This window comes from Terrapene carolina, unplaced genomic scaffold (genome assembly GCF_002925995.2).
Source record: "Terrapene carolina triunguis isolate 2854851 unplaced genomic scaffold, T_m_triunguis-2.0 Scaffold139, whole genome shotgun sequence".
Taxonomy (NCBI): Eukaryota; Metazoa; Chordata; order Testudines; family Emydidae; genus Terrapene; species Terrapene triunguis.
Window position 1 is genome coordinate 8317846 of NW_020664490.1, and position 12731 is coordinate 8330576.

At 42.9% G+C, this 12731-nt stretch overlaps 1 protein-coding gene across 3 annotated transcripts in view; it reads right to left on the reverse strand.

Moving 5' to 3' along the window:
• Window positions 1-12731, reverse strand: part of LOC112103157 (stAR-related lipid transfer protein 13) — a 208930-nt gene that overhangs the window by 15644 nt on the left and 180555 nt on the right. For all 3 annotated transcript variants that reach the window (XM_026653531.1, XM_026653530.2, XM_026653533.1), the window contains exons 5-8: window positions 10854-12235; window positions 8891-9064; window positions 5241-5400; window positions 1270-1468 (exon numbers count right to left, since the gene is read on the reverse strand). In XM_026653531.1, coding sequence (XP_026509316.1) covers window positions 1270-1468; window positions 5241-5400; window positions 8891-9064; window positions 10854-12235 — 1915 coding nt within the window. The remainder of the gene's footprint in view (window positions 1-1269; window positions 1469-5240; window positions 5401-8890; window positions 9065-10853; window positions 12236-12731) is intronic.

Below are 12731 nucleotides of genomic sequence, written 5' to 3' on the forward strand. Positions count from 1 at the left end.
ACAGAAGCTCCTACAAGGCCTAGCAACATCCTAAAAGGAGATTTTTTTAAATTGGTTTTGTAGTTTTATATGAGCTTCCACACTCTGAAACCATATGTGCTTTTTAGAGACGTGGGCATTTAGATGTGACAGTTGGCTGGCCTTCCCTCCTGTGTTAACACAGGAGCATTCCCAGTTTTCATCAAACAATGGCTAGAACACATACTTTTATTAAGGAGTCATGTGAGAACATAAAATATGGCCCTGGAATTAGATATATCCTGTACTTAGCCTGCTATTTTGGTGATGCAAGTAATTATGGGAGCAATTTTATTGGTGCAAATAACTACAGGTGCTTTTTATAAAGTGCTATGAAATGTGCCTGAAGTTCAGTGTGACCCTGCAGCTTCTGGGAATGAAAGCAGAAAGAGGAAGTATGGGTCAACAATTAGGTCACTAGTCTAGGCTCATATGGTATTTTAAAATGGTTTCTCTCTTATCAGTATTGCCTGTAATTCCGACAACAGAACATTTTAAGTTGTTAATTTACTTTTCACTATTTCCATTGTTTACTTTTGGCTCCTCCCCTAATTTGGACAATTAGACTAGAATTGTCAGTTTCACTTTTTGGCTCACATGCACTGACATCTTTCTGATGTGTTTGAGGTTCAGACATTGCTGAGGAATGAAATTAAAAGAAAAAACCCTTAAGCTTTTCTTCCCCTATTAGATCTCTTAACAGGACTTAAGTTTGTGATCTAAACTATGATACTAGAGTACATATAAATGTTAGTAGATATAATGAAAATGCAAACCCTCAAAAGCTATATCCTCATGAAAATTCATTTCATGTTAATATTCTCATTTTGAAGGCCAAGCCGCCATCCTCTCCACATTCAAAAGACTTTTACCAAGATGAAGTGAGTCAATAATTTTTTTTAAAAATATGATATTATAATATAAACTGTTTCAGGTTATTTCCTCCTTTGGCTTTCCCTGTGCATCTCATCTTCTCTGTGTGCTTCTTTTTGATTGGAAGTGTGAGATTTTCAAAGCTGCATGTGGGATTTGGACACCCAATTTTCATGACAGTTAAGGGAGCTGCATGCCCAAATCCCATTAGGTAGCTTTGAAAATCTCAGCCAAAGCCTCTAGTAGCAGGGACTGTCTTTATTTTGTGCTGTGTACAGCACTAATCATATTTTGCCTGAGCCCTTTGAAGTTAGTTGAACGAATCAGGCCCATGGTTGACACTTCGGTAACATTCAGAATAACCACCATTTTACTTACGTTGATAGATATGGAGGAAGGTTTCTCCTAGCTTACTGGTGAGAAGAGGTTCTGGCAAGTCCCTGAAAAACTGCTTTACCATATCTGCCACGTCGTAGGCTGATTGGTCTTCATAGCTGACGTTCTCAGGGGAGCTCTCATTCATCTGACGGAGGGCCTGGATTCGGGACTTCACTCCTGATTTTCGAAACAGACCCACCTAAACCAGGAGCCACGTTGGGTTGGTTAAACAGCCATTTCTTTCAAGTATTTCTTACAAGAGGCTTTGCTTACTGAGGAAGTTGTGTTACTTGTTTTACTATTGTAGATAACAACAACTGCAAGATTCTTACATTAATGGAAATGCCAGTAGACTTGTTCACAAGAGAAATCATAAGCAGCTACATACTCTTGCTGTAGGACTATAACACCTAATAATTCTTCCCTATTATACCAAATCGCACACCAAAAGGTCAGAAGGTATGTGGGTATGACATTGCCTAAAAATTATGACCCAGTTCCTTAGCTGGCGTAAATCGGCATAACTAGTTGACTTTAATGGAGATACACTGATTTACCCCTGCTGAGAATCTGGCTTATCATGTCTATCTATTTTGAAGATTAACAAGACAACAGGATCCTCAGCTAAGTAATATACTATGTGTCAAGAGACTGGGACATCCTGGTAGGATTAACACCAAGATGCTAAATCTATTTTTCCCCTTCCTGTTCTCTGCTCCCCGAAGTTTCCTCAAATTCCACTGAAAAACCTAGTAGTTACAAAGCAGCAGAGCCGACGAGGGGGGGAGGAAGCCAGTACAAATTACCGGGGCCCGGCAGTCCGAAAGGGGGCCCGGGGCCTGGCTTCCCCAGCTTCCCCCCATCTCATCAGCCCTGTTTAGCCAGTCCGCCCTTGCTGGGGGGCCCAAAAATTTTTTTTCACCGGGGCCTGAACCTGCTCTCAGCGGCCCTGCAAAGCAGAGGCCGCAGAGGGATTATTTGTGTAGAGACACTAAGATACATTTTTATCTTGTTTGTTTTCTATTCTGAAGGAAGTGGTAATTCTTAAAATGAGCGCTGTTAGTGCCTTCACAGCAGTGCTGTCCTTTTACAGTAGTTCTCGGAAGTGGAATTCCCCTGCGGTGAATTCCTGAGCATGAACCACATATTTATTCCCAAGTGAATTTCTGTTGTTCCACTTGGGAAGTATTCCTGTTGTTTTTCTTCAGTTTATAGGAGAAGAGGTGAAATACTGAGAAAATCTATAAAAAGAATAAAGTGGGCATATTTTGGGCTTTAAATTATAAAGCTTGCTTCCTCTTTGCCTGTTGTGTATAGGTAGTTATTTGTCTTGTTAACTTGGAGTCAAGGTTACTGGACTGCATATCCCACGAACTCCAACCATGAAAGGAACTAAATATGCAGTTCAGTCATGCAACATCCTATGCTCAACTTTGCAGCCTCCATTCCAAGGCCCATGTAGCTCCATCATCATCCTGAACAAATAATGGATGCTCTTGAAGTCCTTCCATGTTCAATGCTCATATACTGAAATGTTTTGATGATTAATATAGAGATGATGTGGCTTTCGTAAATTAAACTGTATGTAGTTCTGTGCATGCTGTGTACTAGTTTGCTAGTGGAATACAGTGTCAGATTGCAAATAGCGGCTTTGAGATTTTTCTGTTATGTCTAGGACAAGTTATATAAGTGAGTTATGTTTGCAATCTAAAGTAATATGTAGAAATTACAGAACTGAAATCTACATTGTGTGTACATTGGTGGATTATGTTTATATTCAGAGGTAAAGCTGCCCTTAGATCTGACAATGAAATACAAGGAAGCATCTGGCTCTTTTCATCTGGATTGTCCATCATTTCTTCTCTCCCTTTTGAATGCTCCCCCAGCCTGGTATATTGAATACACTAGACTCATGGCCACAATTGTTTCTGTTCAAAGTATAAAACTCTGGAGCGTGCTGGACAAATGTGAAGCAAAACATCTGTGTTTGGGGCAAAGGCTCCTTGCTGGCATAAACAACCTTTAAAAATTCACAGTTACGCTAGAATCAGAGGTCAGACATCAAATTTCATCAAAACAATCTCCTGGTGCCGGACATCCAGTTACTGCTAATCTCTACTATTGTGTAATGATGTTATTCCTATTTCCCTTTCTTTGGAAAAATGCTCAATTCATCAAGAGGGGGTAGTTCTTGGTTTCATAAAAGCAGGTGTTTCAGGATCTCTTCCACAGTATTAGAGATGTATCCTGTAACTACAAGAGATCCATAAACACACAGACACCAATGGATTTACACCAGAGATTAATTTATCCCACTCTCTTTATTTTCTTCGTGTGCTGTGGATAGTCTATTCTGCAAGTGCACAGTTGATGTAGGATAGAAATAAAAGCTCAGCCAACAAAGAAAGATACAGGGACTTCTCTTTGTCAGGGTTGTATGTGAATAATCATTTTCAATCCTTAATGGCCTGAATTTCCTTACTTCATCTCAGAACAGTCATAACTATCTCAAGTGCCCATGGCCATACTTTACAATTTATATATATATATATATAAATAACTGCAACTCTGTTAAGTACGTACAGTGGCAGACCCAGAAGCGCAGGGCTCTAGGCTAGCTCCCTACATGCATTGTACAGGGAGGTGCTGGAAGCTGCTTAGGTCTCTAACGAAGCCAATGGCCAGGCATTAGCTGATTCTGAATTAGATGGGATAAGGAGAGGAGGTGTCAAGTGCAGAAGCTGAATTAACTGAACATTTGAAATCCTATATCTTGGTTTGGGCGAAAGTCTCTGCACAAATATGTTTTTAAATGTTCACAGTCTGGAAGCACTTTGACGTTAAACCCTTCCCTCTACCTTTACCTTTTATTTAATATTTCCTCAATTCTACCATTAGGAGAGCGGAGCTGGCTTTCTCCTATTGCTCTGACACCTTCCAGTGGCCTCTTGAAGCAGAGACTTGTCAGTGTCACAAGAGATGCTGTTCCTGGCTGGCTGGATTCTCTCTGTTGCTTTTTCTTTTTCTGGTGTCTGTCTTGTTTTTCTTTGTTTTCTACTTTCTTCCTCCATTACTCCTCATTTCTCCTTATTGTCTCTGTTCTATTTTGTTCTCTGTTTCCCTTTCCTTTCCCTTCCATCTATCCTCCTTTTCGCTCTCCTATACACATTTCCATCCCCCCAACTCCACTACTTAATCCACCTGCTTCACCTCCTTGCTCTCTGCTTCCCAATTCTTTCACTCTCACTATACAAGCCCAGATACCATGGTGATGGGCACTGAATGAGAACTTAGCTACACCGAGTTGTGGAATGATTTCCTCCCTGCCCCTACTTATCTTCCCATTTCTGCCCACAGTGCTGAAACTCTCATTAGGCCATTCCCACAGCATCAGATCCACTCCTGCAGCGAGCACAATGTCACAAGCAGAGCAAGGAGCAGAAACTCTGGAAAATTCAGAAGTGGGCCTTGGGGCATGTGGGAAACATGCTGCTCCAATGTTAAAGCTGGGCAAGCATTGTTGCAATGCAGAACAAAATGTCAACTTGCTGTCTGAGCTCTCTGGCCACAATATATGCTGTAAGCATGTATCATAGAATCATAGAAGATTAGGGTTGGAAGAGACCTCAGGAGGTCATCTAGTCCAACTCCCTGCTATGTATATACATATACATAGAGCTCTATCTTTGCGGGAGGAACAATAAAGATATAATAGCTATGTCCCTTGCACAGTGAGTTAATACAGCAACAAAAGGGGTGTTAGTAATATGTCAGTCATTGTCCAGTGCTACCATAACCTGCATAGTGCTCTAGAATGGTGTGAAGTTGATGTGAGCTGGCAAAGTAAAATGTTTAGACAGTAAAACCATTTCAACTGGCTTGATACATTTTCCAGCCAGTCGGGCTATGCAAGTCACTAGACTGTGGTTTAAAAACCCTTTGAAATTTAGCGAGGAATGTAAAGTCCATACCTGATCTAGACAATTGCTGCGTAAGTAGCGCAGTGCTTGTTGCATGCTCTGTGGAAGGGGTTGCCCCGTCCTCTGGACATGAACTATCAAAGGCACACCAAAGACATTCTTGTCCTTGTAGTCGGGAACTTTCATCCTCTTCATGAACTTTGGCACAGACCTGAAATTCACACCGTTAGCATTAAACTGTGAGAGTACTTACATGATCCTACTGTCTAACATTACTGAGGGAAGCCAGTAACTCTGAAGGCAGCCTCTTTGATAAAGACAGCTAAATAAAAGTTTCCTTTCTAATACATGATATATGAATCCTTTAAAGTCTACACATTTTATGGTCTTCTTGAGAGCCTTTACCAGCAGATTGCCTGTGGCTGTATGCTTGCCTTCAAAATGTCTGGCACGGATGGGCATGAGCAGCACGACAAAACATAGTGGAAGATGTATCTAAAAGAGCGCAAGTTCATTTCTTTAATGGGTCCAATGATTTCTATGATATCAGCTTTGTGATTTAGCATTTCTGCTGTCCAGTAATTTACAGTAATAAATTACATTGAGAAACCATTATGTGGCAAATGCATCCTTGATGTAACTCAATTGATTTCTGATCAAGCAGATTAACTAAACTTGGTGAACTTTCTTTCTCCCATAAATGATGGTGGAAAAGAGACCAAGAGCCCAGATTCCCTTTTGTGGGAATCTTGGCTTCAGCAGTTTTAAAACATGGATGAACATGGCTGGAGGTTTCGTAGTTTGTGTGAGAAGGAGTTAACATTTGAATCTAAATGACCTACTGGAGGAGTATGGAAAACAACACCACAACTACTTGTAATTCCAATTGTCTATAGTGCTGAGCATGAAAACTTAGGCCCAGATCCACAAAGGAACTTAGGTGTTGTGATACTCAGTAACCCAACGCCTAACTTTTAGCTACCTAGAAAATCACACGAACACCAATGAGATCCACAAAGCCTAAGGTAGGTGCCTGGGCTCCCTATGCAATGAATGGGGAGAGAGAAGTGCCTAACAATGCAATCCACAAAAGCCAGCATGTTAGGTGGGGTGCCACCTTGATGCCAACCACAGGGGTGTGTTTTAAGCCCCCTTCTCCATAGATAGATGCCTAACTCTGGGTTGCAGGGAGACTCTATCTCTGCTTGTGATAGCCAGGAATGCTTCTCCTGGAGTCAGGAGGCTTAGGCACCTAAGTCATTCCTTGTGAAAATGAGCGAGGCAGGTGCCTAACTTCACGCAAAATGGCTGGAGGAGGAGGTGCCAAGTGATTAGAGCACTTCTGGGATGTGGGAGACCCCTGCTCAAATCTTTTCTCCCTGTTAGGAAGAGGTGGGAATTGAACCTGGGTGAGTGCTTTAACCACTGGGCTAAAGATTATAAGGTGCGTGCTACCAGCACCACATTCTCATCCTCCTCCAGACAGATTTGGAATGGGAGCTGATCCAGTAGATGGCCTCTACTGCATTGGGCTCCATGAGTGAGATAGACGCTCCTTGCCATATCTTTGTGGATTGCTCTGAGGCTGGGAGACAGGTATACGGTGCCTAGAGTGAGGTAGCAACATGCATGCTCTGAAGCAGAAACTTAGCATTCTAGGGAGCCTTTGCAGCAAAAATTTAGGCACTGAGTAAGTTTACGCATCTACCGGGTTAAGCAGCAGCTGAGCAGGATTTTTGTGAATTGCACCGGGGCCTAAAAATGGGACTTAGGTGCCTAAGTCTGGGTTTTAAACAGCTGAGTATCTTTGTGGATCTGGGCCTTACAGATCAACTATGTGATCACTGAAAATATTTGTCAGGAGAGAGAGCTACTTTGCGCAAATCAGCAAGTTCCGGAAACTGCCGAGTTCTAATCACAGCTCTGACACCGAGTCTCCTTCTGTGGCCCTAAGTAAGTCCCTTAGGGCTAGATTCCCAAAGGAGAATTAGTCGTTGCAATGCCAAGCGTTTCAGTGCCTAACTTTTAGGTACCCTGCCACCTTGTGGAATTCACAGCTGAGTTAGGTGTCACGGCTCCTTATACAAGGCATGGGGAGAGTTAGGATCCTAAGAACGGGATTCGCAAAAGCCAGCACGCTCAACAGGGAGTTCCCTAAACCAACCAATAGCATGTGCTGACCAGAGGGGTATGTCCTAAACCCCATGCCTCTCAGAGAGTTAGTGTCTAACTCTGGGCTGGAGGGAGGGAGCTATCTTTGCTTGGGATCAACAGCCATAAACCCTCTCCTGGAGGGTTCTTTCAAGAAAGATGCCTAACTCGCCATAAAATGGCTGGAGGAAGAGCCCTTAACCTTTAACCCATTAGGGCACTCAGCTGGGATGTGGGAGACTCCTCCCTCTGCCTGAGGGAATGAGATTTGAACAGGGGTTTTTCACCTCTCAGTGGATGCCCTAACCATTGGACTACAGAATCATTCACTCACCCACTGGCCCACTGAATATTTATGTATTTGTACACAGTGGAACAGCTTCAACAGGAGAGATTGAGAAAGAGCCCTACATCAGGATCCCCCAGAGCCCACTGGCTAGCACACTTACCGGACAGGCAGGAGAACCAAGTGCACCTCTCTTCTCCCCATCATGCAGAGGGGGGAATAGAAACAGGGTCTCCCACATCTCAGCTGAGTTCCCTGACCAGTGGGATACATTTTATAAAAGAGGCTGCCGCCTCCCTGCCTCGTGCTGTCTGTTTTGTGTGACATTAGACAGACCTTGAGAACAGCTACTGGATTGGGCCCCACAGCTGAGCTAGGCCAAGAAATGCCTAGTTGCAGCATCCCACTAGGATTTAGGCACCGTGGCATCTAGACTAAGGCAGCTGTGTGCATGCCCAGAACCAGAAACTTAGGCAGCTAGGAGACTTTTAATGGTGGAAATTGAGATGCCAATGACCTTTAGGCTCCTCCAGGGTTAGCCAGCAGTTGAGCAGGGGTTTTGTGAATGCCAGTGGTGCCGACATTTTGGTGTTGGGCACCTAACGTGGGAGGTAAGTCCTTTTGTGACTCTAGCTCCTCACCTCTCATCTCTCTTTCTCCATGTGTGTACCTTTGGAGATACCTTAATTATTTTGCCAAGCTCAGAGAGGGAGTTTGTGAGGATTAGTCAATGTTTGTAAAATGCTTTGAAGGTGCAAAGCACCGTCTCACTGTGAAGTATTATTATTATCATTATTGGACTAATGTTTCTGCATATACGGGAGAATAATATTTTCTAGATGACTTCCACCTACCCACTGCTAATCACTCCTTTTTAATATAAAAAACAACAATAAAACAAACTTGTATACTTGATGTACGACCAACAGCTGCTCCTTTCAAACCATAACTTTAGTTTTAGAGAACCTTATTTTAAAATTTCCTCTTTGTAATTATTCACTCCTACTCTTCTTGTTTATTTTTCTGGTACTTGGCTGCTATTAGAGAGAGGGTGGGTTGTCTAGTGGCTAGAGCAGGGAGGTGGATCAGACCTCTTGGGTTCTATTTCTGGCTTTGCCACTGACTCACTATATAACTACGGACTAAAATGCACTTTCTGATTCTCAGATGAAAGGGGCTAAGTTAGTGGAATGATAATAATATAATTGGGAGAAACAATTTCCTTCTAAATATATCTGTTTTGTGAGACACATAATGCACTTACCATGTCCAGCCATGTTTGTTTGACATGCAGTATTTTTCCATGATGGCCGTAAGGCGAAGTAAGGAAAATTTTTGCAGTAGATTCAGTTGAGCTGCTGATTGATTACTGAGCTGTAGTGATGCTGTGGAGTGGCTCGGGCCATGAGAGATCTGGAAGCTATGCCAGCGTAATCGCCTTCAGCAAAAGAAAGGAGAAAAGGAAAATGAGATTATACGGTGCCACAATTAGGAAAAATGTGATGATATACAGTATTTGTCAATGTTAAATCAGTGATTTCTTGTGAAAAGGACTGTTCTTGGGGACAGAGAATGCAGTGCCTTGCTTCTGTGAGGCTCTAGGAAGCCTGATCGAAGGCCCACTGAAGTTAATGGAAAGAATCCAATTGATTTTAACGAGCTTTGAATCTAACCCAAGATACTTTCTTTATATACTGACTCATTTTATATACTGACTATTGAAGATAACATTTGCATTTCCTTTGCATTTCTTCTTCAAGGTATGAACTTTGGCCCAAATTCTGCAAACATTTAGGCATGCGCTTAATATATGAGTAGTCTCCTTGATTTCTGTGGAATTCAACACAGTAGTAAGCAATATGGCTGGTTGTAAGTAATTGCAGTTTAAGCCCTTTGAATGCACATCTGGATCTGTGTGCATTTTTACCCATAGATCAAAATACATAGGGCCAAATTCTGCTCTTGGCTACAGCAGCGTAAATCCAGAGTAATTCAAATGACGGATTTAAGTGATAGCATAAGAGTCCCTCAGAATAGTCAAAGCGCCAAGTTTCTTTCCGTTTGTGAGCAGTTCCCAGGTATACATTCCATAGTCTATAGGGAGTGTGTGGGTATCTTTTCTTTTAAATTCACTTTCCTGCCTCCTGGAGCCTCTCCCACATGATATGTTTTAGTTAGTAACTGTATCCCCTGCTTTGTGGGTTGGACAAAGGCTGCCTAACTGAAGCCATCTTTAACAAAACCCAATGATGCTTTCATGGGCCATGTACAGTGTCACTTGAGTGAGTTTTCAGTGCTAAGAGAACCATACAGAAATGAAAGCAAAGGTAGGTGTGAGAGGGTGCTGTTTGGGTATAAATAAAACTCAAGTATCTCAAAGCTTGATTTTTTGTGTGGTGTTCAGGGCTGTAAAGAACAAACAGGAGATTTCAAAGATTTCTCATGTTAATTGTTGAAAACAAAATAAAAACAATGGAACCTTTGTGGGTGAGCACATGGAAGCAGTTGGCCGCGGAGCGGAGAGTGCACAGCACCATGCCTGGCAGCCACACTCCCATTGCACATTCGGACACCCCCACCCCGGCAGTGCAGCTTCACAAAGTCCCTTATTCAGGCCTGTGTCTTCAGGGCACAACGGAGCCTCTTCTCTCAAATTCACAAAATTCATTAATAATGCAGAATGGGTTTCCAAACACTCGGTGTCACTTAGGGAGTTCCAACCTAACATTTCCATTAACAAATACACTGGGTGTTAACCAACTATGGGGGGGCTTTGGGGAAACATTGTAAATTTTACATAACAGCACAGGGCCACTTTTTCAAAGCAGACTCTAATCTTGTGCATGAAAATTTGGTGCCTGCCTGTTTGCACAAACTGATGGGCACATTTTAGAGGCCAGTTTGAATATACATCCCATTGTGAATATGACACCATGTTTTTTAACTAAAATACTTTGTGGAAGAAAGCATGCACTGTAGTTTGCTCTATTACGATGACTCCACACCTTTTTCATACCAGGGCCCTCTTCTCCTAGAAGTCGCCATTCCATCTAGCTGGGTCCCCCCTCCCAATTTAGCAATATGGGCAAGGCAGGGTGATCATGACCCTTTGACAACTGTTCACAATGCTCAGATAATGTGCCCCTGCTTTATTATATCATTTTTCACAACCTACCCCATTAATAATGAAAAATAGAAGGAGTTATTTAAGGAATTATGCTACCAACCTGTTTGGCCTGGTGAGAGATGCCCCTACACCAGAGTCTCTCCTGTCCCTAATACCAGTGGTTTCTGATTCATTGAGGGATGTTCCATCTCTGTCCATATCACTGGGTGTAGTACGACCATCAGAAACAGAGTTCCCTTCAAAGTCTAATGTGATTTGGGTGGGCAACTGGAATGGCAACGATGCAGATTCCCCAACCAATAAATCATTGCTTTGCAGCTCTGGCTGTAAATCCTTTGACCAGTGGTTTACAACCTCTTTAAGTCCATTGACATGCTGCAAAATGTCATCTAAATGAGGGAAAAGGTCATCTTTTTCCAAGTCCAAAAGGTCTCCAGTGCTGGCGTACAAGTGGGAACCTGGCACGTTGTCATAAATACTAACCCTACTCTCTTTAGGACAGCAAGCCATGAGTCTGGGCTCTTTAGGAGTAGAGCACTTCTGTTTGCCCAAAGAGATGCTGCCTGTCCTCCAGTTTACACTATTACTGTTGTCAGTCGGTGAGAGACTTTCAATGGAAAGTGCCTTTGGAAAAGTTCCAGGTTTGTGGTCCTTGGGAATATGCACAACCAGGTTCTCTTGGGAGTGAAATTCATTTTTACGGTTTTCGTCTACCACTTGTCTCAGGGCTGTTCCAGCAAGAACGTCCAGGTCCTCCAGGTACATACCACCTCGCTTGTTTGTTTCATAACACTTGCGTTCCTTAAAACATGGTGTGCTCATGCCACTGCTGCTGTTTTCTGACTGACTACTGTCACTGCTGGATTTGGCAGAAAAGGAAAGTCCTCTTTTGGCTGCATCTCCATTCACTATCTGCATGCAGTGCATGTCCTTTAAGGATTTTGGCTCATGTTGAAGAACAGGTCCGCTTATCTCTAAGACACCAGGCCTTCCCAAGCCCTTTAGTTTTCCGTGTGCACCCCTAGGCTTTAGCGTCTCCATGCGCTTTAGAAAGGTCTTGGCTCTCGTTCGTGTTGGTTTCTCATTCTTAAGGTTACAGGAGTAATTTGTGGTCTCCTTTGGAACCTGGGAGAGAGTACAGCTGACAGGAGTGGTGTAACGTGTAAGTGTGTTTTCTATACTATGCTGTCCCGAGCAGTCACATATCTCCCTGATAGTGCTGTTGATACCAGACTGATGCCGACTGTCACTTCCTCCACTGCTCTCGCTGTGAATAGACGAGACTTCAGGCTCACTCAGATCAGTAAGGACACTTTCACTGCTAGGGGTGTTTTTCATTTTAATGTCCCCTGAAGACCCATGTCTATCTGATCGGTGAAGCAAAGTGTCAATGTCGTCCACCCGAGACCATCTTCTGCTCGTCCTTTGGAAAGTCCATTTATTACTGATGGCACAGAAGTCTTCTTCATCTGAGTCTTCACTCTGGAAAACAGCATGTTACACTTTGTTCAACAGAGAACTTTTCTTTCTTTTTCTGATTACATTGTAACAAACATGAACCCTCTGCTCAGACAGTGAAAGCTACAGATGGCAACGTGACTCTAGAAGACTAGTCTGTTCTTAGCATAATGGATATCAGCTCTTTTACTGCAGCCTTTCTCATTCCAGACCAAAGACTCTGCAATTAACATGCTACCATAGAAGGAATAAGGCCCCGTTCCTGCCTTGTGGAGCTCACGAGTAGACTATGTGCCCATGCAGGGCCTGTTAACTTCAGCAGGGCTTTGAGCAGGCACAAGCAATCTGCCTGCATGCTGCTCAATGCAGGATTGTAGCCTAAGCAGTTCTTTAAGAATATTGGGGGGGGGGGGGGGGAGGAGGCGGGGCAGATTTTCAAGGGCACAAATGGCAGACACCTAACTTTCCCTTTCTCACAGCAGTGTTGGATGGATAAATACATTAAAGATTATGAGGTTAT